We start from the raw sequence: 24,758 nt of genomic DNA on the forward strand, positions 1-24,758 counted from the left end.
TTTGGCCGAGGTAGGCCTTCATTGTAAATAAGAATTTGTTCTTAACTGACTTGCCAAGGTAAATTAAAGTTAAATAAAAAATAAATGATATGCAGGAAGTTGAGTGGTGAACACAGGTGTCTGTGAAGGGCATTTGACATGTTTTCCTACATCCGTCCTGTGTTGTTTTTAGATCAGTGGAGATGAAAGGACCAAGCCACTTAAAACAATACAGACATGCTTGCGGGCGGGTTGGGGTGGGGTTAGAGTTGTTTCAAGTTCCTTCCTCTCTGTGCGCTGACCCAAATCCTCCTCACCCCCTCTATAAGCCCAGCTGATGGAGAATAGTAATTGGCTCTTCTCAGCTCCAGCCCTCACTGACCTACGACCCCTCCTTGGGACGACCCCTCCTCGGGTTAACGTTGGGGTGGCAGGTAGCCTAGTGGTTAGGATGTTGGACTAGTAACCGAAAGGTTGCAAGATCAAATCCCTGAGATGACAAGGTAAAAATCTGTCGTTCTGCCCCTGAACAAGGCAGTTAACCCACTTTTCCTAGGCCGTCATTGAAAATAAGAATTTGTTTTTAACTGACTTTCCTAGTTAAATAAAGATAAAGGTTAGGGACATCCCAAGAACCCCAGATAACAACAACATAAGAGGAAGTGGGCAGAGGAGGGCCATGACTTCTCTGTCGTCATAGGAACAAGTGGGAGGAAGTTGAAGGGTAAGGATTGGAGCGGAGGGGGGAGGATTGAAGGGTAAGGATTGGAGCGGAGGGGGGAGGATTGAAGGGTAAGGATTGGAGCGGAGGGGGGAGGATTGAAGGGTAAGGATTGGAGCGGAGGGGGAGGATTGAAGGGTAAGGATTGGAGCGGAGGGGGGGGGTTGAAGGGTAAGGATTGGAGCGGAGGGGGATGGTTGAAGGGTAAGGATTGGAGCGGAGGGGGAGGTTTGAAGGGTAAGGATTGGAGCGGAGAGGGGAGGGTTGAAGGGTAAGGATTGGAGCGGAGGGGAGGCTTGAAGGGTAAGGATTGGAGCGGAGGGTTGAAGGGTAAGGATTGGAGCGGAGGGGGAGGTTTGAAGGGTAAGGATTGGAGCGGAGGGGGGAGGATTGAAGGGTAAGGATTGGAGCGGAGGGGGAGGATTGAAGGGTAAGGATTGGAGCGGAGGGGGAGGATTGAAGGGTAAGGATTGGAGCGGAGGGGGAGGGTTGAAGGGTAAGGATTGGAGCGGAGGGGGAGGGTTGAAGGGTAAGGATTGGAGCGGGGGGGAGGTTGAAGGGTAAGGATTGGAGCGGAGGGGGAGGCTTGAAGGGTAAGGATTGGAGCGGAGGGGGAGGATTGAAGGGTAAGGATTGGAGCGGAGGGGGAGGATTGAAGGGTAAGGATTGGAGCGGAGGGGGAGGGTTGAAGGGTAAGGATTGGAGCGGAGGGGGAGGGTTGAAGGGTAAGGATTGGAGCGGAGGGGGAGGATTGAAGGGTAAGGATTGGAGCGGAGGGGGAGGATTGAAGGGTAAGGATTGGAGCGGAGGGGGAGGGTTGAAGGGTAAGGATTGGAGCGGAGGGGGAGGATTGAAGGGTAAGGATTGGAGCGGAGGGGGAGGATTGAAGGGTAAGGATTGGAGCGGAGGGGGAGGATTGAAGGGTAAGGATTGGAGCGGAGGGGGAGGATTGAAGGGTAAGGATTGGAGCGGAGGGGGAGGATTGAAGGGTAAGGATTGGAGCGGAGGGGGAGGGTTGAAGGGTAAGGATTGGAGCGGAGGGGGAGGTTTGAAGGGTAAGGATTGGAGCGGAGGGGGAGGTTTGAAGGGTAAGGATTGGAGCGGAGGGGAGGGTTGAAGGGTAAGGATTGGAGCGGAGGGGGGAGGATTGAAGGGTAAGGATTGGAGCGGAGGGGAGGGATTGAAGGGTAAGGATTGGAGCGGAGGGGGGAGGATTGAAGGGTAAGGATTGGAGCGGAGGGGGGAGGATTGAAGGGTAAGGATTGGATCGGAGGGGGGAGGATTGAAGGGTAAGGATTGGATCGGAGGGGGGAGGATTGGAGAGGGATGGGTGGAAAAAGGAGTGGAAAGAGAGAGAGACAGTGACAGCGAGAAGATGGGGGAGGGAGATAAGAGGTTAGATGGTGTTGTCTGAGAGATTCAGAGTGTCCATTGTAACATAGTCACAGTCTATGGTTGATATACTGTTTGAATTAGTATAGGGCTACAGACACGGAGTAATGGTTGTAGATGGCAGGGTGGAACTAGGAACTAGGACAAACATATCACTTTCTGTATCTGAAATGGAATTCCTTATAGACTGTTTGTCTTCCTCCTGCTTGTTACTGCATGACAACAAGGTGCGTTGAATGCGTTTTGCATGTATAATTTGGTCATTGGATTGATGCTATTTCAGTAACTGAATTATAGAACCACAAAGCTCTCTCTCTCTTTCTTTCTCTGGTGGTCCTTAAGGATACACTTGTCACAGTGTTTGAGTGGTCTGACTAAAATGCTGTCTTGCCACAAACGTTATTCTCTGAGAGCTAGGACTCCTAAAATAGGAATTAGAATACTAGAATACCTCCACTTCCTCATTCTGAGGTAAAAAGCGTATTTTTCTGTCTGTTTGATGTGACTGTAGTACAGTTTCATAGGGAAGTTAGCTGTAATGTCCTCATTTTCTGGAAGTGCATCAACCAATAAACCAATCAACCAACCACTCATTCAATCACATTTGGATTTCTACTTTTTACAAATGCAGCTGACCCAAAAAGCAAGCCGGGTGTCAAACCCCGAAGATCAGTGACAATCTAAAGCTGTGTTTGTCAGTCTAGGTCAATGTGTGTCCTGTCTGTGCCCATACCCTTCCATGGAACCTTATACAGATCCTATTCAATTATCAAACTATTCTAATTCCTAATTCTATGCCTCAACCATTATGACTGGGGGGTCATTTGAGACGTGTCCCATATGTCGTGTTGGTGTTTTCCACATAACCAGGTATGAGAACAGACCAACATGTTAAGTGGAACTTGTCATCTTGTTTAAGGAACTTGTCCCTGAGCTGGCCTCAGAATGTTCTGGCCTATGGTCAAACAGGAAAGCAGGCTAGGCTTCTCTCATGTGAACCAGACTGGTTAGGAGACATTTTTAAAAAGAGCCAATGAGGTGGATTTAGGTTGCAATATTGGGATTTTCTTTAGTAAATTCTTAGAGCAAAAATACAATGCATTTTAGACTGTATTTTTTGTCTTTTAATTCCAAATATCAAAGATCGATATGTATTTGTCTCATGTTTCTAGGGTAGTTTGTATTCTGTAATCAATAAACTGTGAACGAAAACACATTGGGAGGTTGATTATTTTGTTGTTGTGTTTGTGTGTTATAGTTATGGAGAAATATACAGTACACACATACTATATAAAATAATGCATTTTATACACTTACCTTTTCCTTTCCTAAATTGTCTAACCAGGTACAAAATATGTATCTGCATACTGTATGAGTATGGAAAAAGCATTATTTTAGTTGTAGGTATAGACTACATTCTTACTTTAATTCCCCCCACCGTGATTCCACATTGGCAGAGTGAGTCGGGTTGAACAATCAATCTGCGTCTTTTGACTTGAGGACATTTTGTGCAAATCTCCCATTGACACATATGCAGGATCTGTATGAAATTTTGAGTTACGCCACGTGTTTCCCAACCAAGTTGGGCATAACAGTGTGAGGCTGGATGAGGTGTTGTATTCATACTCTCCATTCTGACTCCCTGAGCCTTTCTAATCCACATTCTGTTTATGTCAGTTGAACAGCCTGTTTGTCATGTTGATTGGGGTTTCTTCTCAACCAATCTATTAAGCTTCTTGCCCTGCCACATATAGTCAAAGTCCGGGTAAGACACACACACACACACACACACACACACACACACACACACACACACACACACACACACACACACACACACACACACACACACACACACACACACACACACACACACACACACACACACACACACACACACACACACACAGGCGTCCACGCATGCACACACAGATGTCTGCTTGAGCATCTACTTAACCTTTTGTCCAGACTTTGATCTGATGGGCTTAGTGGAGGCTATAAAAGCTGAATTACAGCAGTGTGGTTTTACAGTCCTGTTTACACTATGCGATCGTAGGGTTGCAAAATTCCAGGTACTTTCAACATGGCAACCCTGTGTTTGTCCTGTCCTCCTTTTACCTGACTTCCCCTCTGTGAATATCCAGCAAGTCCTCGACCTCAGGTGTGTTGATCTCATTAGAACCTGACTCCTCCTGTGGTTTACCTGTTACTCTAAATAATGTTGCGATGTTGAGATATCATGTAAGAGATCATCAATGAGGGGCTATGCGTTCTCTGGAAAATAATGCACAATGTGCAATGTGTGCTTTTAGCAGAGTGGAGCTAAAGAATAAGAATGTTTTGTCATACCCGTTTTATACGGTCTGATATACCACGGCTGTCAGACAATCAGCATTCAGGGCTCGAACCACCCAGTTAATAAAGCCAATTATTAACTGGGTGGTTTGAGCCCTGAATGCTGCTTATCTGAAAGCTGTGGTATATCAGACCATATAATACTATGGTTATGACAAACATTTATTTTTACTGTTCTAATAACGGTGGTAACCAGTTTATAATAGCAATAAGGCACCTCAGGAGTTTGTGGTATATGGCCAACATACCACGGCTAAGGGCTGTGTCCAGGCACTCCGCATTGCGTTGGGCGTAAGAACAGCCCTTAGCCGTGGTATATTGGCCATATACCACCCCCCCTCGGGCCTTATTGCTTAATTATCCAAACCCTGCTGTGTTGTAATCTCTCTCCATCCTCTCTCCCCGTTTTACCTGACTTCACCTTTGTACGTATTTAGCTCTTCCTTGTTTTTATCTGACCTCACCTGTGTGTATTGATCCCTGCCTAATTCACCCTGAGTTGATCTATTATGTAATATGGATATGTAAATCTATTGTAGGCCTTTATCCAAGCGTTACCGTGTCTAATGTAATGTCTCTCTATCTCTACTTGAGATGTATTCTTTGTGTGATCCAATAGACTAGATCCTGAATAAAGAGAGACCTCTTCTACAGGGAGTAAACAGGATATTGTTGACAATTTCCTGGTTGTTGTTGTTGATAATGTTTTTTGTTTATTCATACCTTCCTATTTAGACAGACTAGTTGCTAGGGAAAATGTTACTGACATTTAGGTGGGCATCGGGGTTGTTAAGACCATAGAATTAGAATGTAGAATACTGGAATGGACATGAACCTTCTTATGATGGGATGAAGGTCAGCCATTTTGATTAGGGAGTTGGTCAACCATGGTTTGTGGTTGACCACAAACCATGGTTGTGATAATATATTGTGTGATAATATATTCTGTAAAATAATGAATTTGAATAATTTATCTGCATTGTATGTTTGTTAGCTAGCTAGCCAACCCGTTTTAGAGAAATTATTCCATACATTCTTTTCAAATTAACTGCCAATATCCCAACATTCCATTCAAACAATGCTGTCAATCCACAGCCATACACTTTCTGGAATCAGTTGATGATAGGACTTAGACAAGTTGGAAATGCAACAAGTACTGATATTGTATCTTGTAAAACAGGTTGTTTGGATCCCGGATGCTGATTAGACAAGCAGTGTTCCAAGTCGTGCTGTATTGGCCATCACAGGCACACTATGCCTGCTAACAGTTCCACCTGAAAGTGATCACTGCGTCTCCATAAGAATATCATGTTGCTGTCCGAATCATCTCTTGTATTTATCTAAACTCACACATTATTTCCACTTGCTTCCAGCCTAGCATTTAGTTTGGTACAAGTGGGGTTCATATAAGCCTCGCCATCTGCCTGACCTCGGAAACAATGTTTCACTTTTGAATGTTGATCTCTGTAATCTTGTAAACCTTTGAATAATTTAACCTGTCACTCAAATTGCACATCTAACTGATGTAGACGTTTTAAACCATTTAAATTAACAACTCTGCCAAGTCACATTGTCTTAACTCTCCCTCTCCCTCTCTCTCTCTCTCTCTCTCTCTCTCTCTCTCTCTCTCTCTCTCTCTCTCTCTCTCTCTCTCTCTCTCTCTCTCTCTCTCTCTCTCTCTCTCTCTTCACAGTGAATGACTTCACAGTGATCCGTAAGAAGTTTAAGTGCCCCTACTGTAGTTTCTCTGCCATGCACCAGTGTATCCTGAAGAGGCACATGCGTTCCCACACGGGCGAGAGGCCCTACCCCTGTGAGATCTGTGGCAAGAAGTTCACCAGGAGAGAGCACATGAAGAGACACACACTGGTGAGTACAGTGCAGTAGCAGACAGTTGCCACAGGGGTGCAGCAGTGAGCTGAGTCATGCACTTGCCCTGCTGTTCGCTGTAGCACCTTTCCTACAGTCAAATTACCTAGTGGACTCATGAGTGGAATATATTTATTTTTTTCATAATTAATTAACATGATTTCAAAAAATGCGCCCAAAATCTGATGTTACTACGTCCAACAGTTTGAAATTTTTGTCTTCTTTGATGTATATAAAGTGTAATATTGGGTTGCAAACTCAAAATGTAATACATTTCAACTCCATATCTGACATGGTACAGGTGTCTTCTTTTTTTAAGCCCATAACCATGTGTGTGAGGTGTGTACCTTTGTTTCAAAGTATACAGCAAAAAATATATAAATGCAACATGCAACTATATCAAAGATTTTACTGAGTTACCGTTCATTTAAGGAAATCAGTCAATTGAAATTAATTCATTAGGCCCTAACCTATGGATTTCACTTGACTGGGAAAGGGTGCAGCCGTGGGTGGGCCTTGCAGCGCCTTTTATTGTCCCCGGCACAAGGTGCACCTGTGTACTGATCATGCTGTTTAATCAGCTTCTTGATATGCCACACCTGTCAGGTGGATCTTGGCTATTTTTTATTTTAGCTCATGAAACAAGGGACGAACACTTTACATGTTGCGTTTATATTTTTGTGCAGTGTATATTTGTTTGACTACGAAGAAACACACTGTGACCCTGATTTAGCCCACTGCAGTAATTAAGGCAGCGCAGATAGGCCATGGTCTAGGATCAGTTCATCCTCTCTTAATACTAACTATACGCATGTGCGGGGAACCTTGTGGGGACACACAATTCAGTACCATTCAAAATCCGATTTTCCCTAACCCCTAACCCTAAATCAAACCCTAACCCTAACCTGTACTCTTACCCAAACCCTAACCTTAACCCTAACCCAAAAACCTAACCCTCATCCTAAATCTAACCCTAAAACTAATCCTAGCTCCTAACCCTAGCCCTAAGCCTAAAACTAATCCTAGCTCCTAACCCTAAGCCTAAACCTTATTCGAACCCTAACACTAATTCTAACCTGAACCCTAAACCCCCTAGAAATAGCATATGATCATGTGGGGAACAAGAAAATGTCCTCAGCTGGTCAAATTGTTGTTTGTTTACAATTATTGTGGGGACTTCTGGTCCCCACATGTATAGTTAAACACGTCCAAACACACATGCTGTAAATCTGTAAATCTCGTCTCTTCCAGGAGGAGTCAGGAAGAGGCGAGAGGGGAAGAGGGGGGAGGGTTAATTAAGGGCTTAGCTTTGAGTTCTCATAGTTTTGCAATGCCGGGGAATTCCATCTTCGGCCAACATCTGTGCTGATATGTTTGTATCTCTCCTGCAGGTCCACAGTAAAGATAAGAAGTATGTGTGTATCTCTCCTGCAGGTCCACAGTAAAGATAAGAAGTATGTGTGTATCTCTCCTGCAGGTCCACAGTAAAGATAAGAAGTATGTGTGTATCTCTCCTGCAGGTCCACAGTAAAGATAAGAAGTATGTGTGTATCTCTCCTCCAGGTCCACAGTAAAGATAAGAAGTATGTGTGTATCTCTCCTGCAGGTCCACAGTAAAGATAAGAAGTATGTGTGTATCTCTCCTGCAGGTCCACAGTAAAGATAAGAAGTATGTGTGTATCTCTCCTGCAGGTTCACAGTAAAGATAAGAAGTATGTGTGTATCTCTCCTCCAGGTCCACAGTAAAGATAAGAAGTATGTGTGTATCTCTCCTGCAGGTCCACAGTAAAGATAAGAAGTATGTGTGTATCTCTCCTCCAGGTCCACAGTAAAGATAAGAAGTATGTGTGTATCTCTCCTGCAGGTCCACAGTAAAGATAAGAAGTATGTGTGTATCTCTCCTGCAGGTCCACAGTAAAGATAAGAAGTATGTGTGTATCTCTCCTGCAGGTCCACAGTAAAGATAAGAAGTATGTGTGTATCTCTCCTGCAGGTCCACAGTAAAGATAAGAAGTATGTGTGTATCTCTCCTGCAGGTCCACAGTAAAGATAAGAAGTATGTGTGTATCTCTCCTGCAGGTCCACAGTAAAGATAAGAAGTATGTGTGTATCTCTCCTCCAGGTCCACAGTAAAGATAAGAAGTATGTGTGTATCTCTCCTGCAGGTCCACAGTAAAGATAAGAAGTATGTGTGTATCTCTCCTGCAGGTCCACAGTAAAGATAAGAAGTATGTGTGTATCTCTCCTCCAGGTCCACAGTAAAGATAAGAAGTATGTGTGTATCTCTCCTCCAGGTCCACAGTAAAGATAAGAAGTATGTGTGTATCTCTCCTGCAGGTCCACAGTAAAGATAAGAAGTATGTGTGTATCTCTCCTGCAGGTCCACAGTAAAGATAAGAAGTATGTGTGTATCTCTCCTGCAGGTCCACAGTAAAGATAAGAAGTATGTGTGTATCTCTCCTGCAGGTCCACAGTAAAGATAAGAAGTATGTGTGTATCTCTCCTGCAGGTCCACAGTAAAGATAAGAAGTATGTGTGTATCTCTCCTGCAGGTCCACAGTAAAGATAAGAAGTATGTGTGTATCTCTCCTGCAGGTCCACAGTAAAGATAAGAAGTATGTGTGTATCTCTCCTGCAGGTCCACAGTAAAGATAAGAAGTATGTGTGTATCTCTCCTGCAGGTCCACAGTAAAGATAAGAAGTATGTGTGTATCTCTCCTGCAGGTCCACAGTAAAGATAAGAAGTATGTGTGTATCTCTCCTGCAGGTCCACAGTAAAGATAAGAAGTATGTGTGTATCTCTCCTGCAGGTCCACAGTAAAGATAAGAAGTATGTGTGTATCTCTCTCCTGCAGGTCCACAGTAAAGATAAGAAGTATGTGTGTATCTCTCCTGCAGGTCCACAGTAAAGATAAGAAGTATGTGTGTATCTCTCCTCCAGGTTCACAGTAAAGATAAGAAGTATGTGTGTATCTCTCCTCCAGGTCCACAGTAAAGATAAGAAGTATGTGTGTATCTCTCCTGCAGGTCCACAGTAAAGATAAGAAGTATGTGTGTATCTCTCCTGCAGGTTCACAGTAAAGATAAGAAGTATGTGTGTATCTCTCCTGCAGGTCCACAGTAAAGATAAGAAGTATGTGTGTATCTCTCCTGCAGGTCCACAGTAAAGATAAGAAGTATGTGTGTATCTCTCCTGCAGGTCCACAGTAAAGATAAGAAGTATGTGTGTATCTCTCCTGCAGGTCCACAGTAAAGATAAGAAGTATGTGTGTATCTCTCCTGCAGGTCCACAGTAAAGATAAGAAGTATGTGTGTATCTCTCCTGCAGGTCCACAGTAAAGATAAGAAGTATGTGTGTATCTCTCCTGCAGGTCCACAGTAAAGATAAGAAGTATGTGTGTATCTCTCCTGCAGGTCCACAGTAAAGATAAGAAGTATGTGTGTATCTCTCCTGCAGGTCCACAGTAAAGATAAGAAGTATGTGTGTATCTCTCCTGCAGGTCCACAGCAAAGATAAGAAGTATGTGTGTATCTCTCCTGCAGGTCCACAGTAAAGATAAGAAGTATGTGTGTATCTCTCCTGCAGGTCCACAGTAAAGATAAGAAGTATGTGTGTATCTCTCCTGCAGGTTCACAGTAAAGATAAGAAGTATGTGTGTATCTCTCCTGCAGGTCCACAGTAAAGATAAGAAGTATGTGTGTATCTCTCCTCCAGGTCCACAGTAAAGATAAGAAGTATGTGTGTATCTCTCCTCCAGGTCCACAGTAAAGATAAGAAGTATGTGTGTATCTCTCCTGCAGGTTCACAGTAAAGATAAGAAGTATGTTTGTATCTCTCCTGCAGGTCCACAGTAAAGATAAGAAGTATGTTTGTATCTCTCCTGCAGGTTCACAGTAAAGATAAGAAGTATGTGTGTATCTCTCCTGCAGGTCCACAGTAAAGATAAGAAGTATGTGTGTATCTCTCCTGCAGGTCCACAGTAAAGATAAGAAGTATGTGTGTATCTCTCCTGCAGGTCCACAGTAAAGATAAGAAGTATGTGTGTATCTCTCCTGCAGGTCCACAGTAAAGATAAGAAGTATGTGTGTATCTCTCCTGCAGGTCCACAGTAAAGATAAGAAGTATGTGTGTATCTCTCCTGCAGGTTCACAGTAAAGATAAGAAGTATGTGTGTATCTCTCCTCCAGGTCCACAGTAAAGATAAGAAGTATGTGTGTATCTCTCCTGCAGGTCCACAGTAAAGATAAGAAGTATGTGTGTATCTCTCCTGCAGGTCCACAGTAAAGATAAGAAGTATGTGTGTATCTCTCCTGCAGGTCCACAGTAAAGATAAGAAGTATGTGTGTATCTCTCCTGCAGGTCCACAGTAAAGATAAGAAGTATGTGTGTATCTCTCCTCCAGGTCCACAGTAAAGATAAGAAGTATGTGTGTATCTCTCCTGCAGGTCCACAGTAAAGATAAGAAGTATGTGTGTATCTCTCCTCCAGGTCCACAGTAAAGATAAGAAGTATGTGTGTATCTCTCCTGCAGGTCCACAGTAAAGATAAGAAGTATGTGTGTATCTCTCCTCCCAGGTCCACAGTAAAGATAAGAAGTATGTGTGTATCTCTCCTGCAGGTCCACAGTAAAGATAAGAAGTATGTGTGTATCTCTCCTGCAGGTTCACAGTAAAGATAAGAAGTATGTGTGTATCTCTCCTGCAGGTCCACAGTAAAGATAAGAAGTATGTGTGTATCTCTCCTCCAGGTCCACAGTAAAGATAAGAAGTATGTGTGTATCTCTCCTGCAGGTCCACAGTAAAGATAAGAAGTATGTGTGTATCTCTCCTCCAGGTCCACAGTAAAGATAAGAAGTATGTGTGTATCTCTCCTGCAGGTCCACAGTAAAGATAAGAAGTATGTGTGTATCTCTCCTGCAGGTTCACAGTAAAGATAAGAAGTATGTGTGTATCTCTCCTGCAGGTCCACAGTAAAGATAAGAAGTATGTGTGTATCTCTCCTGCAGGTCCACAGTAAAGATAAGAAGTATGTGTGTATCTCTCCTGCAGGTCCACAGTAAAGATAAGAAGTATGTGTGTATCTCTCCTCCAGGTCCACAGTAAAGATAAGAATCTCTCCTGCAGGTCCACAGTAAAGATAAGAAGTATGTGTGTATCTCTCCTGCAGGTTCACAGTAAAGATAAGAAGTATGTGTGTATCTCTCCTGCAGGTTCACAGTAAAGATAAGAAGTATGTGTGTATCTCTCCTCCAGGTCCACAGTAAAGATAAGAAGTATGTGTGTATCTCTCCTGCAGGTCCACAGTAAAGATAAGAAGTATGTGTGTATCTCTCCTCCAGGTCCACAGTAAAGATAAGAAGTATGTGTGTATCTCTCCTGCAGGTCCACAGTAAAGATAAGTAAAGATATGTGTGTATCTCTCCTGCAGGTCCACAGTAAAGATAAGAAGTATGTGTGTATCTCTCCTGCAGGTCCACAGTAAAGATAAGAAGTATGTGTGTATCTCTCCTGCAGGTCCACAGTAAAGATAAGAAGTATGTGTGTATCTCTCCTGCAGGTCCACAGTAAAGATAAGAAGTATGTGTGTATCTCTCCTGCAGGTCCACAGTAAAGATAAGAAGTATGTGTGTATCTCTCCTGCAGGTCCACAGTAAAGATAAGAAGTATGTGTGTATCTCTCCTGCAGGTCCACAGTAAAGATAAGAAGTATGTGTGTATCTCTCCTGCAGGTCCACAGTAAAGATAAGAAGTATGTGTGTATCTCTCCTGCAGGTCCACAGTAAAGATAAGAAGTATGTGTGTATCTCTCCTGCAGGTCCACAGTAAAGATAAGAAGTATGTGTGTATCTCTCCTGCAGGTCCACAGTAAAGATAAGAAGTATGTGTGTATCTCTCCTCCAGGTCCACAGTAAAGATAAGAAGTATGTGTGTATCTCTCCTGCAGGTCCACAGTAAAGATAAGAAGTATGTGTGTATCTCTCCTGCAGGTCCACAGTAAAGATAAGAAGTATGTGTGTATCTCTCCTCCAGGTCCACAGTAAAGATAAGAAGTATGTGTGTATCTCTCCTGCAGGTCCACAGTAAAGATAAGAAGTATGTGTGTATCTCTCCTGCAGGTCCACAGTAAAGATAAGAAGTATGTGTGTATCTCTCCTGCAGGTCCACAGTAAAGATAAGAAGTATGTGTGTATCTCTCCTGCAGGTCCACAGTAAAGATAAGAAGTATGTGTGTATCTCTCCTGCAGGTCCACAGTAAAGATAAGAAGTATGTGTGTATCTCTCCTGCAGGTCCACAGTAAAGATAAGAAGTATGTGTGTATCTCTCCTGCAGGTCCACAGTAAAGATAAGAAGTATGTGTGTATCTCTCCTGCAGGTCCACAGTAAAGATAAGAAGTATGTGTGTATCTCTCCTGCAGGTCCACAGTAAAGATAAGAAGTATGTGTGTATCTCTCCTGCAGGTCCACAGTAAAGATAAGAAGTATGTGTGTATCTCTCCTGCAGGTCCACAGTAAAGATAAGAAGTATGTGTGTATCTCTCCTCCAGGTCCACAGTAAAGATAAGAAGTATGTGTGTATCTCTCCTGCAGGTCCACAGTAAAGATAAGAAGTATGTGTGTATCTCTCCTGCAGGTCCACAGTAAAGATAAGAAGTATGTATCTCTCCTCCAGGTCCACAGTAAAGATAAGAAGTATGTGTGTATCTCTCCTATCCACAGTAAAGATGTATCTCTCCTGCAGGTCCACAGTAAAGATAAGAAGTATGTGTGTATCTCTCCTGCAGGTCCACAGTAAAGATAAGAAGTAGGTGTGTGTATCTCTCCTGCAGGTCCACAGTAAAGATAAGAAGTATGTGTGTATCTCTCCTGCAGGTCCACAGTAAAGATAAGAAGTATGTGTGTATCTCTCCTGCAGGTCCACAGTAAAGATAAGAAGTATGTGTGTATCTCTCCTCCAGGTCCACAGTAAAGATAAGAAGTATGTGTGTATCTCTCCTGCAGGTCCACAGTAAAGATAAGAAGTATGTGTGTATCTCTCCTCCAGGTCCACAGTAAAGATAAGAAGTATGTGTGTATCTCTCCTGCAGGTCCACAGTAAAGATAAGAAGTATGTGTGTATCTCTCCTCCAGGTCCACAGTAAAGATAAGAAGTATGTGTGTATCTCTCCTGCAGGTCCACAGTAAAGATAAGAAGTATGTGTGTATCTCTCCTCCAGGTCCACAGTCCAAGTAAAGATAAGAAGTATGTGTGTATCTCTCCTCCAGGTCCACAGTAAAGATAAGAAGTATGTGTGTATCTCTCCTGCAGGTTCACAGTAAAGATAAGAAGTATGTGTGTATCTCTCCTGCAGGTCCACAGTAAAGATAAGAAGTATGTGTGTATCTCTCCTCCACCAGGTCCACAGTAAAGATAAGAAGTATGTGTGTATCTCTCCTGCAGGTCCACAGTAAAGATAAGAAGTATGTGTGTATCTCTCCTGCAGGTCCACAGTAAAGATAAGAAGTATGTGTGTATCTCTCCTGCAGGTCCACAGTAAAGATAAGAAGTAGGTATCTCTCCTGCAGGTCCACAGTAAAGATAAGAAGTATGTGTGTATCTCTCCTGCAGGTCCACAGTAAAGATAAGAAGTATGTGTGTATCTCTCCTGCAGGTCCACAGTAAAGATAAGAAGTATGTGTGTATCTCAGGTCCACCTGTATCTCTCCTGCAGGTCCACAGTAAAGATAAGAAGTATGTGTGTATCTCTCCTGCAGGTCCACAGTAAAGATAAGAAGTATGTGTGTATCTCTCCTGCAGGTCCACAGTAAAGATAAGAAGTATGTGTGTATCTCTCCTGCAGGTCCACAGTAAAGATAAGAAGTATGTGTGTATCTCTCCTGCAGGTCCACAGTAAAGATAAGAAGTATGTGTGTATCTCTCCTCCAGGTCCACAGTAAAGATAAGAAGTATGTGTGTATCTCTCCTGCAGGTCCACAGTAAAGATAAGAAGTATGTGTGTATCTCTCCTGCAGGTTCACAGTAAAGATAAGAAGTATGTGTGTATCTCTCCTGCAGGTCCACAGTAAAGATACAGTAAAGATATGTGTGTATCTCTCCTCCAGGTCCACAGTAAAGATAAGAAGTATGTGTGTATCTCTCCTGCAGGTCCACAGTAAAGATAAGAAGTATGTGTGTATCTCTCCTGCAGGTCCACAGTAAAGATAAGAAGTATGTGTGTATCTCTCCTCCAGGTCCACAGTAAAGATAAGAAGTATGTGTGTATCTCTCCTGCAGGTCCACAGTAAAGATAAGAAGTATGTGTGTATCTCTCCTCCAGGTCCACAGTAAAGATAAGAAGTATGTGTGTATCTCTCCTGCAGGTCCACAGTAAAGATAAGAAGTATGTGTGTATCTCTCCTGCAGGTCCACAGTAAAGATAAGAAGTATGTGTGTATCTCTCCTGCAGGTCCACAGTAAAGATAAGAAGTATGTGTGTATCTCTCCTGCAGGTCCACAGTAAAGATAAGAAGTATGTGTGTATCTCTCCTGCAGGTTCACAGTAAAGATAAGAAGTATGTGTGTATCTCTCCTCCAGGTCCACAGTAAAGATAAAAGTGTATCTCTCCTCCAGGTCCACAGTGATGTATCTCTCCTGCAGGTCCACAGTAAAGATAAGAAGTATGTGTGTATCTCTCCTGCAGGTCCACAGTAAAGATAAGAAGTATGTGTGTATCTCTCCTGCAGGTCCACAGTAAAGATAAGAAGTATGTGTGTATCTCTCCTCCAGGTCCACAGTAAAGATAAGAAGTATGTGTGTATCTCTCCTGCAGGTCCACAGTAAAGATAAGAAGTATGTGTGTATCTCTCCTCCAGGTCCACAGTAAAGATAAGAAGTATGTGTGTATCTCTCCTGCAGGTCCACAGTAAAGATAAGTATCTCTCCTGCAGGTCCACAGTAAAGATGTGTATCTCTCCTGCAGGTCCACAGTAAAGATAAGAAGTATGTGTGTATCTCTCCTGCAGGTCCACAGTAAAGATAAGAAGTATGTGTGTATCTCTCCTGCAGGTCCACAGTAAAGATAAGAAGTATGTGTGTATCTCTCCTGCAGGTCCACAGTAAAGATAAGAAGTATGTGTGTATCTCTCCTGCAGGTCCACAGTAAAGATAAGAAGTATGTGTGTATCTCTCCTGCAGGTTCACAGTAAAGATAAGAAGTATGTGTGTATCTCTCCTGCAGGTCCACAGTAAAGATAAGAAGTATGTGTGTATCTCTCCTGCAGGTCCACAGTAAAGATAAGAAGTATGTGTGTATCTCTCCTGCAGGTCCACAGTAAAGATAAGAAGTATGTGTGTATCTCTCTCCTGCAGGTCCACAGTAAAGATAAGAAGTATGTGTGTATCTCTCCTGCAGGTCCACAGTAAAGATAAGAAGTATGTGTGTATCTCTCCTGCAGGTCCACAGTAAAGATAAGAAGTATGTGTGTATCTCTCCTCCAGGTCCACAGTAAAGATAAGAAGTATGTGTGTATCTCTCCTCCAGGTCCACAGTAAAGATAAGAAGTATGTGTGTATCTCTCCTCCAGGTCCACAGTAAAGATAAGAAGTATGTGTGTATCTCTCCTGCAGGTCCACAGTAAAGATAAGAAGTATGTGTGTATCTCTCCTGCAGGTCCACAGTAAAGATAAGAAGTATGTGTGTATCTCTCCTCCAGGTCCACAGTAAAGATAAGAAGTATGTGTGTATCTCTCCTGCAGGTCCACAGTAAAGATAAGAAGTATGTGTGTATCTCTCCTGCAGGTTCACAGTAAAGATAAGAAGTATGTGTGTATCTCTCCTGCAGGTCCACAGTAAAGATAAGAAGGATGTTTGTATCTCTCCTGCAGGTTCACAGTAAAGATAAGAAGTATGTGTGTATCTCTCCTCCAGGTCCACAGTAAAGATAAGAAGGATGTTTGTATCTCTCCTGCAGGTCCACAGTAAAGATAAGAAGTATGTGTGTATCTCTCCTGCAGGTTCACAGTAAAGATAAGAAGTATGTGTGTATCTCTCCTCCAGGTCCACAGTAAAGATAAGAAGTATGTGTGTATCTCTCCTGCAGGTCCACAGTAAAGATAAGAAGTATGTGTGTATCTCTCCTCCAGGTCCACAGTAAAGATAAGAAGTATGTGTGTATCTCTCCTGCAGGTCCACAGTAAAGATAAGAAGTATGTGTGTATCTCTCCTCCAGGTCCACAGTAAAGATAAGAAGTATGTGTGTATCTCTCCTCCAGGTCCACAGTAAAGATAAGAAGTATGTGTGTATCTCTCCTGCAGGTCCACAGTAAAGATAAGAAGTATGTGTGTATCTCTCCTCCAGGTCCACAGTAAAGATAAGAAGTATGTGTGTATCTCTCCTGCAGGTCCACAGTAAAGATAAGAAGTATGTGTGTATCTCTCCTGCAGGTCCACAGTAAAGATAAGAAGATATGTGTGTATCTCTCCTGCAGGTCCACAGTAAAGATAAGAAGTATGTGTGTATCTCTCCTCCAGGTCCACAGTAAAGATAAGAAGTATGTGTGTATCTCTCCTGCAGGTCCACAGTAAAGATAAGAAGTATGTGTGTATCTCTCCTGCAGGTCCACAGTAAAGATAAGAAGTATGTGTGTATCTCTCCTGCAGGTCCACGGTAAAGATAAGAAGTATGTGTGTATCTCTCCTGCAGGTCCACAGTAAAGATAAGAAGTATGTGTGTATCTCTCCTCCAGGTCCACAGTAAAGATAAGAAGGATGTTTGTATCTCTCCTGCAGGTCCACAGTAAAGATAAGAAGTATGTGTGTATCTCTCCTGCAGGTTCACAGTAAAGATAAGAAGTATGTGTGTATCTCTCCTCCAGGTCCACAGTAAAGATAAGAAGGATGTTTGTATCTCTCCTGCAGGTCCACAGTAAAGATAAGAAGTATGTGTGTATCTCTCCTCCAGGTCCACAGTAAAGATAAGAAGTATGTGTGTATCTCTCCTGCAGGTCCACAGTAAAGATAAGAAGTATGTGTGTATCTCTCCTCCAGGTCCACAGTAAAGATAAGAAGTATGTGTGTATCTCTCCTGCAGGTCCACAGTAAAGATAAGAAGTATGTGTGTATCTCTCCTCCAGGTCCACAGTAAAGATAAGAAGTATGTGTGTATCTCTCCTGCAGGTCCACAGTAAAGATAAGAAGTATGTGTGTATCTCTCCTGCAGGTCCACAGTAAAGATAAGAAGTATGTGTGTATCTCTCCTGCAGGTTCACAGTAAAGATAAGAAGTATGTGTGTATCTCTCCTGCAGGTCCACAGTAAAGATAAGAAGTATGTTTGTATCTCTCCTGCAGGTTCACAGTAAAGATAAGAAGTATGTGTGTATCTCTCCTCCAGGTCCACAGTAAAGATAAGAAGTATGTGTGTATCTCTCCTGCAGGTCCACAGTAAAGATAAGAAGTATGTGTGTATCTCTCCTGCAGGTCCACAGTAAAGATAAGAAGTATGTGTGTATCTCTCCTCCAGGTCCACAGTAAAGATAAGAAGTATGTGTGTATCTCTCCTGCAGGTTCACAGTAAAGATAAGAAGTATGTGTGTATCTCTCCTGCAGGTTCACAGTAAAGATAAGAAGTATGTGTGTATCTCTCCTCCAGGTCCACAGTAAAGATAAGAAGTATGTGTGTATCTCTCCTCCAGGTCCACAGTAAAGATAAGAAGTATGTGTGTAAGGTCTGCAGCCGGGTCTTCATGTCGGCAGCCAGCGTTGGAATCAAACATGGCTCCCGTCGCCATGGTGTCTGTGTTGACTGTTCTGGACGGGGCATGGACCACAACCGGGAAGCAGGCGGAGGCATGTCGCCCGAAGATGAGCTGTATCCCAGCGACCACCGTTTCCACAACGATCAGGTGGAGTGTGAAGGCGACGGAGAGGGGGAGGAAGAGATGATGACGGAAGGGGATGGAGAGATGATGGGAGAGGGGGATGAGGAGGGAGGAAAGTGGAAGGATGACTCAGGGATGATGACGGAGGGAGACGGAGCCATGGATAATGACAAGGAGGAGAGCAACTCCTCTGCACCAGAGGGGGAGCAGCACAATGGGAGCGAGAAGGATTTCAGCTGGATCTCTTAGGATCATTTAGGATCTATTGTGGATCTTAGGCAGACACAGCTCTCTTTACCCATGTGTACATGGGCCTTCCTCTGAGTGGGATATGTGGGCGTTACCCGACAATGATCTAAACCCTTGACAGATGCCATACACACACGCATCACACATACACACACAAGCTGAGCCCTGTGCTGATGATAGGACTGCCATGGCGGAAAGAGAACGATTGAGAGAAAAAAACAATGTTTTGTTTGTTTGTTTGTTTCTGATGAGGACCGTATCAGAGTCTGTCCATTGGTTTAGATGTTCACCTCCATCACACTGGGACCAATGAGGACTCATTCAACATCTTAGCTGATTTTGAACCATGACTGTTTATGGTCACAGTTGCCATGGATACGATGGATCGTTAACAGTTTGGGAAAACACCAAGGTGGTGTCTTGTTGCCATGCAGTCCTATTTGGGGACAGTCTCTACTTCTTTGGGGACAGTCACTACACCTGGGGACAGTCTCTATATCTGGGGACAGTCTCTACATCTGGGGACAGTCTCTACTCATTATGGGGACAGTGTATACACCTGGGGACAGTCTCTACTCATTATGGGGACAGTCTATTCATTTTGGGGACAGTCTGTATTTATTTGGGGGACAGTCTTTATTTATTTGGGGGACATTCTCTAATCATTTTTGGGACAGTCTCTATTCATTTGGGGACAGTCTTTATTCATTTTGGGGACAGTATTCATTCATTTGGGGGACAGTCTCAATTAATTTGAGGGACCGTCTCTATTCATTTGGGAACGGTCTCTATTCATTTGAGGACAGTTTCTATTCATTTGGGGACAGTCTTTATTAATTTGGGGGACAGTATTCATTCTTTTGGGGGACAGTATTCATTTGAGGACAGTCTATTAATTTGTGGGAAAGTCTCTATTTATTTTGGGGACAGTCTCTATTCATTTGGGGACAGTCTCTATTCATTTGGGGACAGTTTCTATTCATTTGAGGACGGTCTCGATTCATGTTTGAGACAGTCTTTTATCTATTGTAAAGTTGCACCCGTCAGGCAGCGGTTGGCCCATTGTCTCCTGCAGAGTGAAACTGCCACAGACTTGCACTTTAACGTCGACTAGACTCCTGTAAATGCTCTCAACCCGTGGTTTACATGTTCAATCTGATTTTACCTACACAACTCGGTGACCGCACCTACCTTTAAGGATATATACTGTATGTCCTCATGACTGTTATGATATATAAATATATGGATATTATAATACTTGTGCAAAGTTTGCTGATTATAATAGCCTATGCCCAGTGGAGGCTGGTGGGAGGAGCTATAGGAGGACGGGCTCATTGTAGTGGCTGGAATTAAATAACTGGAACGGAGTCCAACGTGGTTTCAATATGTTTGATATCGTTCTATTGATTCCATTCCAGCCATTACAATGAGCCCGTCCTCCTATAGCTCCTCCCACCAGCCTTCACTTCCTATGCCTTTCAATTGGTTGTTTCGACACTTAAGTTTACCATGTGTTTCTGTTGAGCTGTGATGAGAATTACGAAAGGTTGAGCATATCTACATACAAACAAGCCACAACAATTAGTGTATTCAGCAAGAGAGGGAGTTGGAGAGAGAAGGAGAGAGAGACGTATGAGAGAGACAGAGAAGAAGAGCGTGAGAGTGAACACTATGCAGGGACATGTAAGATGTAAGTGTTCTTAATTCTCTACTTTCAGAGAGAGGACACAGATCGACAGGTAACCTAGCAGTTAAGAGCATTGGGCACGTAACCGAAAGGTTGATGGTTTGAATCCCTCCTGAGCCGACTAGGTAAAAAATCTGTTGATGTGCCCTTGAGCAAGGCACTTAACCCTAATTGCTCCTGTAAGTCGCTCTGGATAAGAGTGTCTGCTAAATGACATAAATGTAAATCTTTACTTCAGATATTTCCTCTCAGGATGAGCGAGAGAGATATATTACATACACAATGATGATGGGTGAAAACTCATGCCAACACAAGCACACTATGGACCTATTCTACATGGACATTCCATCTCTTTTTTCTTACCTTGATTCTCAAGTTGTATCTATGGACAGCGGTTGTGTTTAGAAGCAGACTTTCTTCAAAACCTTTGTTGTTTTATTCTAAGTTTTATATTTCACTATAAATACAGAATATGCACACTTTTACATCTTAGTGAACCTTAATGAATGGTTCATCTTTCTTTTTGGTGACAATGTTCATTTCAGTTTGTAAAATAAGTCAGGCTTGGGCTTAAGATTCCACCCAGAGAGTGGCCTGTTCTGGTGAGAGCTTTATGACGCTTTGTTTCGTTTCAAAAAGTTATTTATTAACAGACATTTGTGGGATTATTGTACTACTGTATAAAGACATTCTCTCAGCTCCGTCTAACGCCTTCTGTAGTCACAGCGTGTGTGGATGTGTGTGTTCGTGTGTGTGTGCAAGCGTGTGAGATGTATATTGATTTTCTTAAGATGTTAAAACATGTTTATTATGATGATCAGAACTATGAAATGATGCTATTATTATGATGATCACAACTATGATATGATGTTATTATTATGATGATAACAACTATGATATGATGTTATTATTATGATGATCACAACTATGATATGATGTTATTATTATGATCACAACTATGATATGATGTTATTATTATGATGATCACAACTATGATATGATGTTATTATTATGATGATAACAACTATGATATGATGTTATTATTATGATGATCACAACTATGATATGATGTTATTATTATGATGATCACAACTATGATATGATGTTATTATTATGATGATAACAACTATGATATGATGTTATTATTATGATGATCACAACTATGATATGATGTTATTATTATGATGATCACAACTATGATATGATGTTATTATTATGATGATCACAACTATGATATGATGTTATTATTATGATGATCACAACTATGATATGATGTTATTATTATGATGATAACAACTATGATATGATGTTATTATTATGATGATCACAACTATGATATGATGTTATTATTATGATGATCACAACTATGATATGATGTTATTATTATCGTTATTAAGTTCTGGATGCTAAGCTTTATTGTGCGTTTCTTTTTTATATTTGATATCTTGTATTAGAAGAAAAGCTTGTGGAGAGCAAGCTATAAGGTGTTTCTTAACAGTTCTATCATGCCATCTCTGCTTTTCTGTTCTATTTGTTTTTACAGAGAAAGAAGAAAAAAATCAGAGGCGCTAATTTATTCTTAGGGCTCTGTTCAATCAGATCCTCTTTAGCTGGCATCCTCATAGCAGTTGATTTGTTGGTATCAGAGGTGGAACGGCTCTAGAGTTGTCAAATCTACAAGCAGCTCCCGGCATTATACCTGAAGTGACATTGCCATTGGCTGCACGGAGTCACATTAAGAGAAATATCATGCAGCCCTGTTTACAAGTTTGAACACTGGAATGTGAGATGTAATCTACACCTTGATTTAGCTGACAGAAATCCTCATTATTTCGTTTGATGATTTTCATTTTGAGTGTCATTATTTCTATACTCCACCTTCGTTCTGAACTTCAAATGCGAGTGGGACAGGTGTGGATTCATGAGAAGCATCAAGGGCAGCTGCTCACCGATTTGACAGCTCCAACGCAGTTACACCTCCAAAACATCAGCTATATGAGTGTTGGCTATCACCTGTTACTGCTTGATTTGACTGAATCTAGGCCTTAGATATGGATTGGACATATGTATGGTATGGCACAAGCGTCTATATTACTAACATACACAAATGAATTAACATCATACCAAAAATGATCGAATGCGTTGTATCAAGTGCTTTTGTTTCAACGGTGCGTGTGCAGATGTAGGTGCACATATTTCAATTTATTGTGGTCTAATAATTGTGTTGTAGTTTGGATGTTGTTGTTTTTTTAAATCATGTATTTTTTTGAAACAGTTTTCAAAGTGCACATGTTGTGTGTATATATACGGTATCATTGTATATGAAGGGCCTTGTGACTTGCTAGGCTATAGACCTGCTGAAGATCGCATCTTTAACCCTCTTTTCTTTATTGTCCATGTTGCCCTGGTTTCCAAAGTTGTGTTCTAATGTTTATCCTAAATATAAGCCCAATTACAAATCTACCCCTGGCCCAGACCCCTGTGCACTTTTTGTAGGTCTGAAATGATTAGGTAGGGGTAAATAATATAAGGCAAATGTCAACCTGGCCCAACAGAGGGCAAGATTCTTACAGACCTACAAGACATGTTTTGGGGTAGGGTGCCTAAATGGAAAGTTGCCATTTATTGTCATTAATGTTGCCTTGGAGCCAGCTCTGTAGAGCGGTCACTAGCTGGCACAGCCACAAAGTCAGAAAATCTGAATTTAAACCTAACATTAACCCTAATCTTAACCACACTGCTAACCATAATGTCTCACCCTAACTTTAAATTAAGACCAAAAAGCTAGTTTTTGTTTTAATTAATTTTTACGATACGAACGTCTGCCTCCAGGGCAAGATTCATTACAATAAACATCAACCTGCACCTGAATGCTATGAGGGAAAGGGACAAAGTGGGCCACAGGTCTGCCTCTTGGAATTATAGTTGTGTAGCCACAGTTGGTTGCAAACATTACCGTCTGCCACACTTCCATTCCCATCAGTCCCAGTGCTAAACACTGTATCTACAGAACAACCCTCGGGTGTGTGTTTCATTTCACTGATTCCTGACGCCTTCTCCATGTGTGGTGGCAAGCTTTATTTAAGTTGTATTATTTATTGTCTGTTAGCAATTTCTAATCTCTTGAAGGTTTCAGAAAGAAAATGAATGATGATGTGTGGATATTTTGAATGTTAATGGCTGAATATGTAGGGATTGTCAAGAGCTGCCGTGTATTTGGAAGGAATAGCAGGGCTATTTCTCTGACATCCATCCAGTGCTTTTCCACTCCAGACTCCTGTGACCACTGAGATGTTTTTACCCACTTCCTTACCATCACCTGTCTGCCTGCCGGCATGTCTTCTTATTCCTTGTCTTGGTGTTGTAATTCAGGAAACATTTGCCATCCAATCCCCTCAACAATGTGCCTCGATACATTTTAGATGTGGGTGTGTTTCAAGAGATAGGGAGATACAGAAATCTGATGGATAGAGATTTTTAAAATATATTTTATCTAAATCACAGGTGCAAAAAGTTGAGAAAATACTGATTTTCTGAGAGACAAATCAGCGATTTGTTTTTGAGGACCTATGTTACTGTGTTACAGTATACAGTAGATTCTGTTCCTGACTGTGTTTATTAACCCGTTGTGCCCTGATTCCATGGTCTCAACTGCAAGCCTTTGTCCATTTGTCATACCAAAGCTCTGTCTCTGGCGTCTGCACAAAACTGGTTCATTTCACATCTAAAACTGTTTGCTTTTCAGCAGATAAATATTTGTATTCTGCTCTTAGATGCGTACAAAATTGCAATCCTTATTTAGCCTGTATAGCTTGATTCACATGTGCAAATCACAAAGCCATAGATATGGTTATATCTAGATTTTACTATATTTCAAAATTCTTGCATTTTATTTTAGATTCTGTTCTTTACTAAGAGTGATGTGTGTATACCTTCATATATATATATATACATTTATATTGTTATTATATGTAATATTTATTTTTCATTTGGCAAGGTGTCTTTCGTTTGTAAAGTGAGACACTTGAAACTTGACAGTTGTTTGTTGGGAATATTGTTCAATATGATACTGACTTTATATTGATTATCATAAACCTGTGTTTGTAACAAAGATGTGTTGAATAATCAAACCCCTTGATCTGTTTGGGAGGATTAAAGTGAGCAGGTCGTCTGTATATGATAGTACTGATCACTTGAGCGTTTTTATAGCCAAACATGAACTTCCCTACCGTCCTGTTGTGAGGGCTAGCCTAAAGGGCTAACCCAGGCCTCTTTCTAACTTCATGTTTAGTGGAATTAGCTTGACTATTATTTGCAAAACCAATCAGTCTCAATAAATTTTGAAATTGCTGCTGAATTGTTTTTAATGTGTGCGTTGTAAATGTTGGGTTCTTGTCAACCTCCACTGTGTGGGTTCTACCTCAAAGCTGTAATATGCCTGTTCTCCACATGAGGGCAGTAGGCTTTACAACTATCAAGGTGTAGGTAGGGTGAAGTTGCCCATATATGCTAACCTTGGGTCAGTTTAGAAATTTCCCCACTGATGGTCAAGTTTAGAATTAAGGGAAGGGAAGCTGATCATAGATCTTTACCTAGTGGAAACACACACAGACACGCACAGAGACACGCACAGAGACACGCACACACCG

General features: G+C 42.0%; 1 protein-coding gene and 1 long non-coding RNA gene across 3 annotated transcripts in view; both read left to right on the plus strand.

The window, feature by feature from the left end:
- Positions 1-24,466, plus strand: part of LOC118378089 (zinc finger and BTB domain-containing protein 46-like) — a 91,624-nt gene extending 67,158 nt beyond the window's left edge. The window contains exons 4-5 of the mRNA XM_052481884.1: positions 6,141-6,316; positions 17,988-24,466. Of these exons, the coding sequence (XP_052337844.1) occupies positions 6,141-6,316; positions 17,988-18,422 (611 nt within the window). The 3' untranslated portion in view covers positions 18,423-24,466. The remainder of the gene's footprint in view (positions 1-6,140; positions 6,317-17,987) is intronic.
- LOC127912485 (uncharacterized) lies at positions 7,638-16,754 on the plus strand. 2 transcript variants are annotated; one of them, XR_008082913.1, is made up of 6 exons: positions 7,638-8,051; positions 9,215-9,300; positions 9,989-10,074; positions 14,805-14,890; positions 15,794-15,879; positions 16,482-16,754. It is a non-coding gene; the product is annotated as an uncharacterized LOC127912485 (long non-coding RNA). The 2 variants fall into 2 exon arrangements; XR_008082912.1 differs by lacking the exons at positions 9,989-10,074; positions 14,805-14,890; positions 16,482-16,754 and having other exon boundaries at positions 15,751-16,215.
- Positions 24,467-24,758: the final 292 nt, after the last annotated feature.

This window comes from Oncorhynchus keta, chromosome 27, assembly GCF_023373465.1.
Source record: "Oncorhynchus keta strain PuntledgeMale-10-30-2019 chromosome 27, Oket_V2, whole genome shotgun sequence".
Lineage (NCBI taxonomy): Eukaryota > Metazoa > Chordata > Actinopteri > Salmoniformes > Salmonidae > Oncorhynchus > Oncorhynchus keta.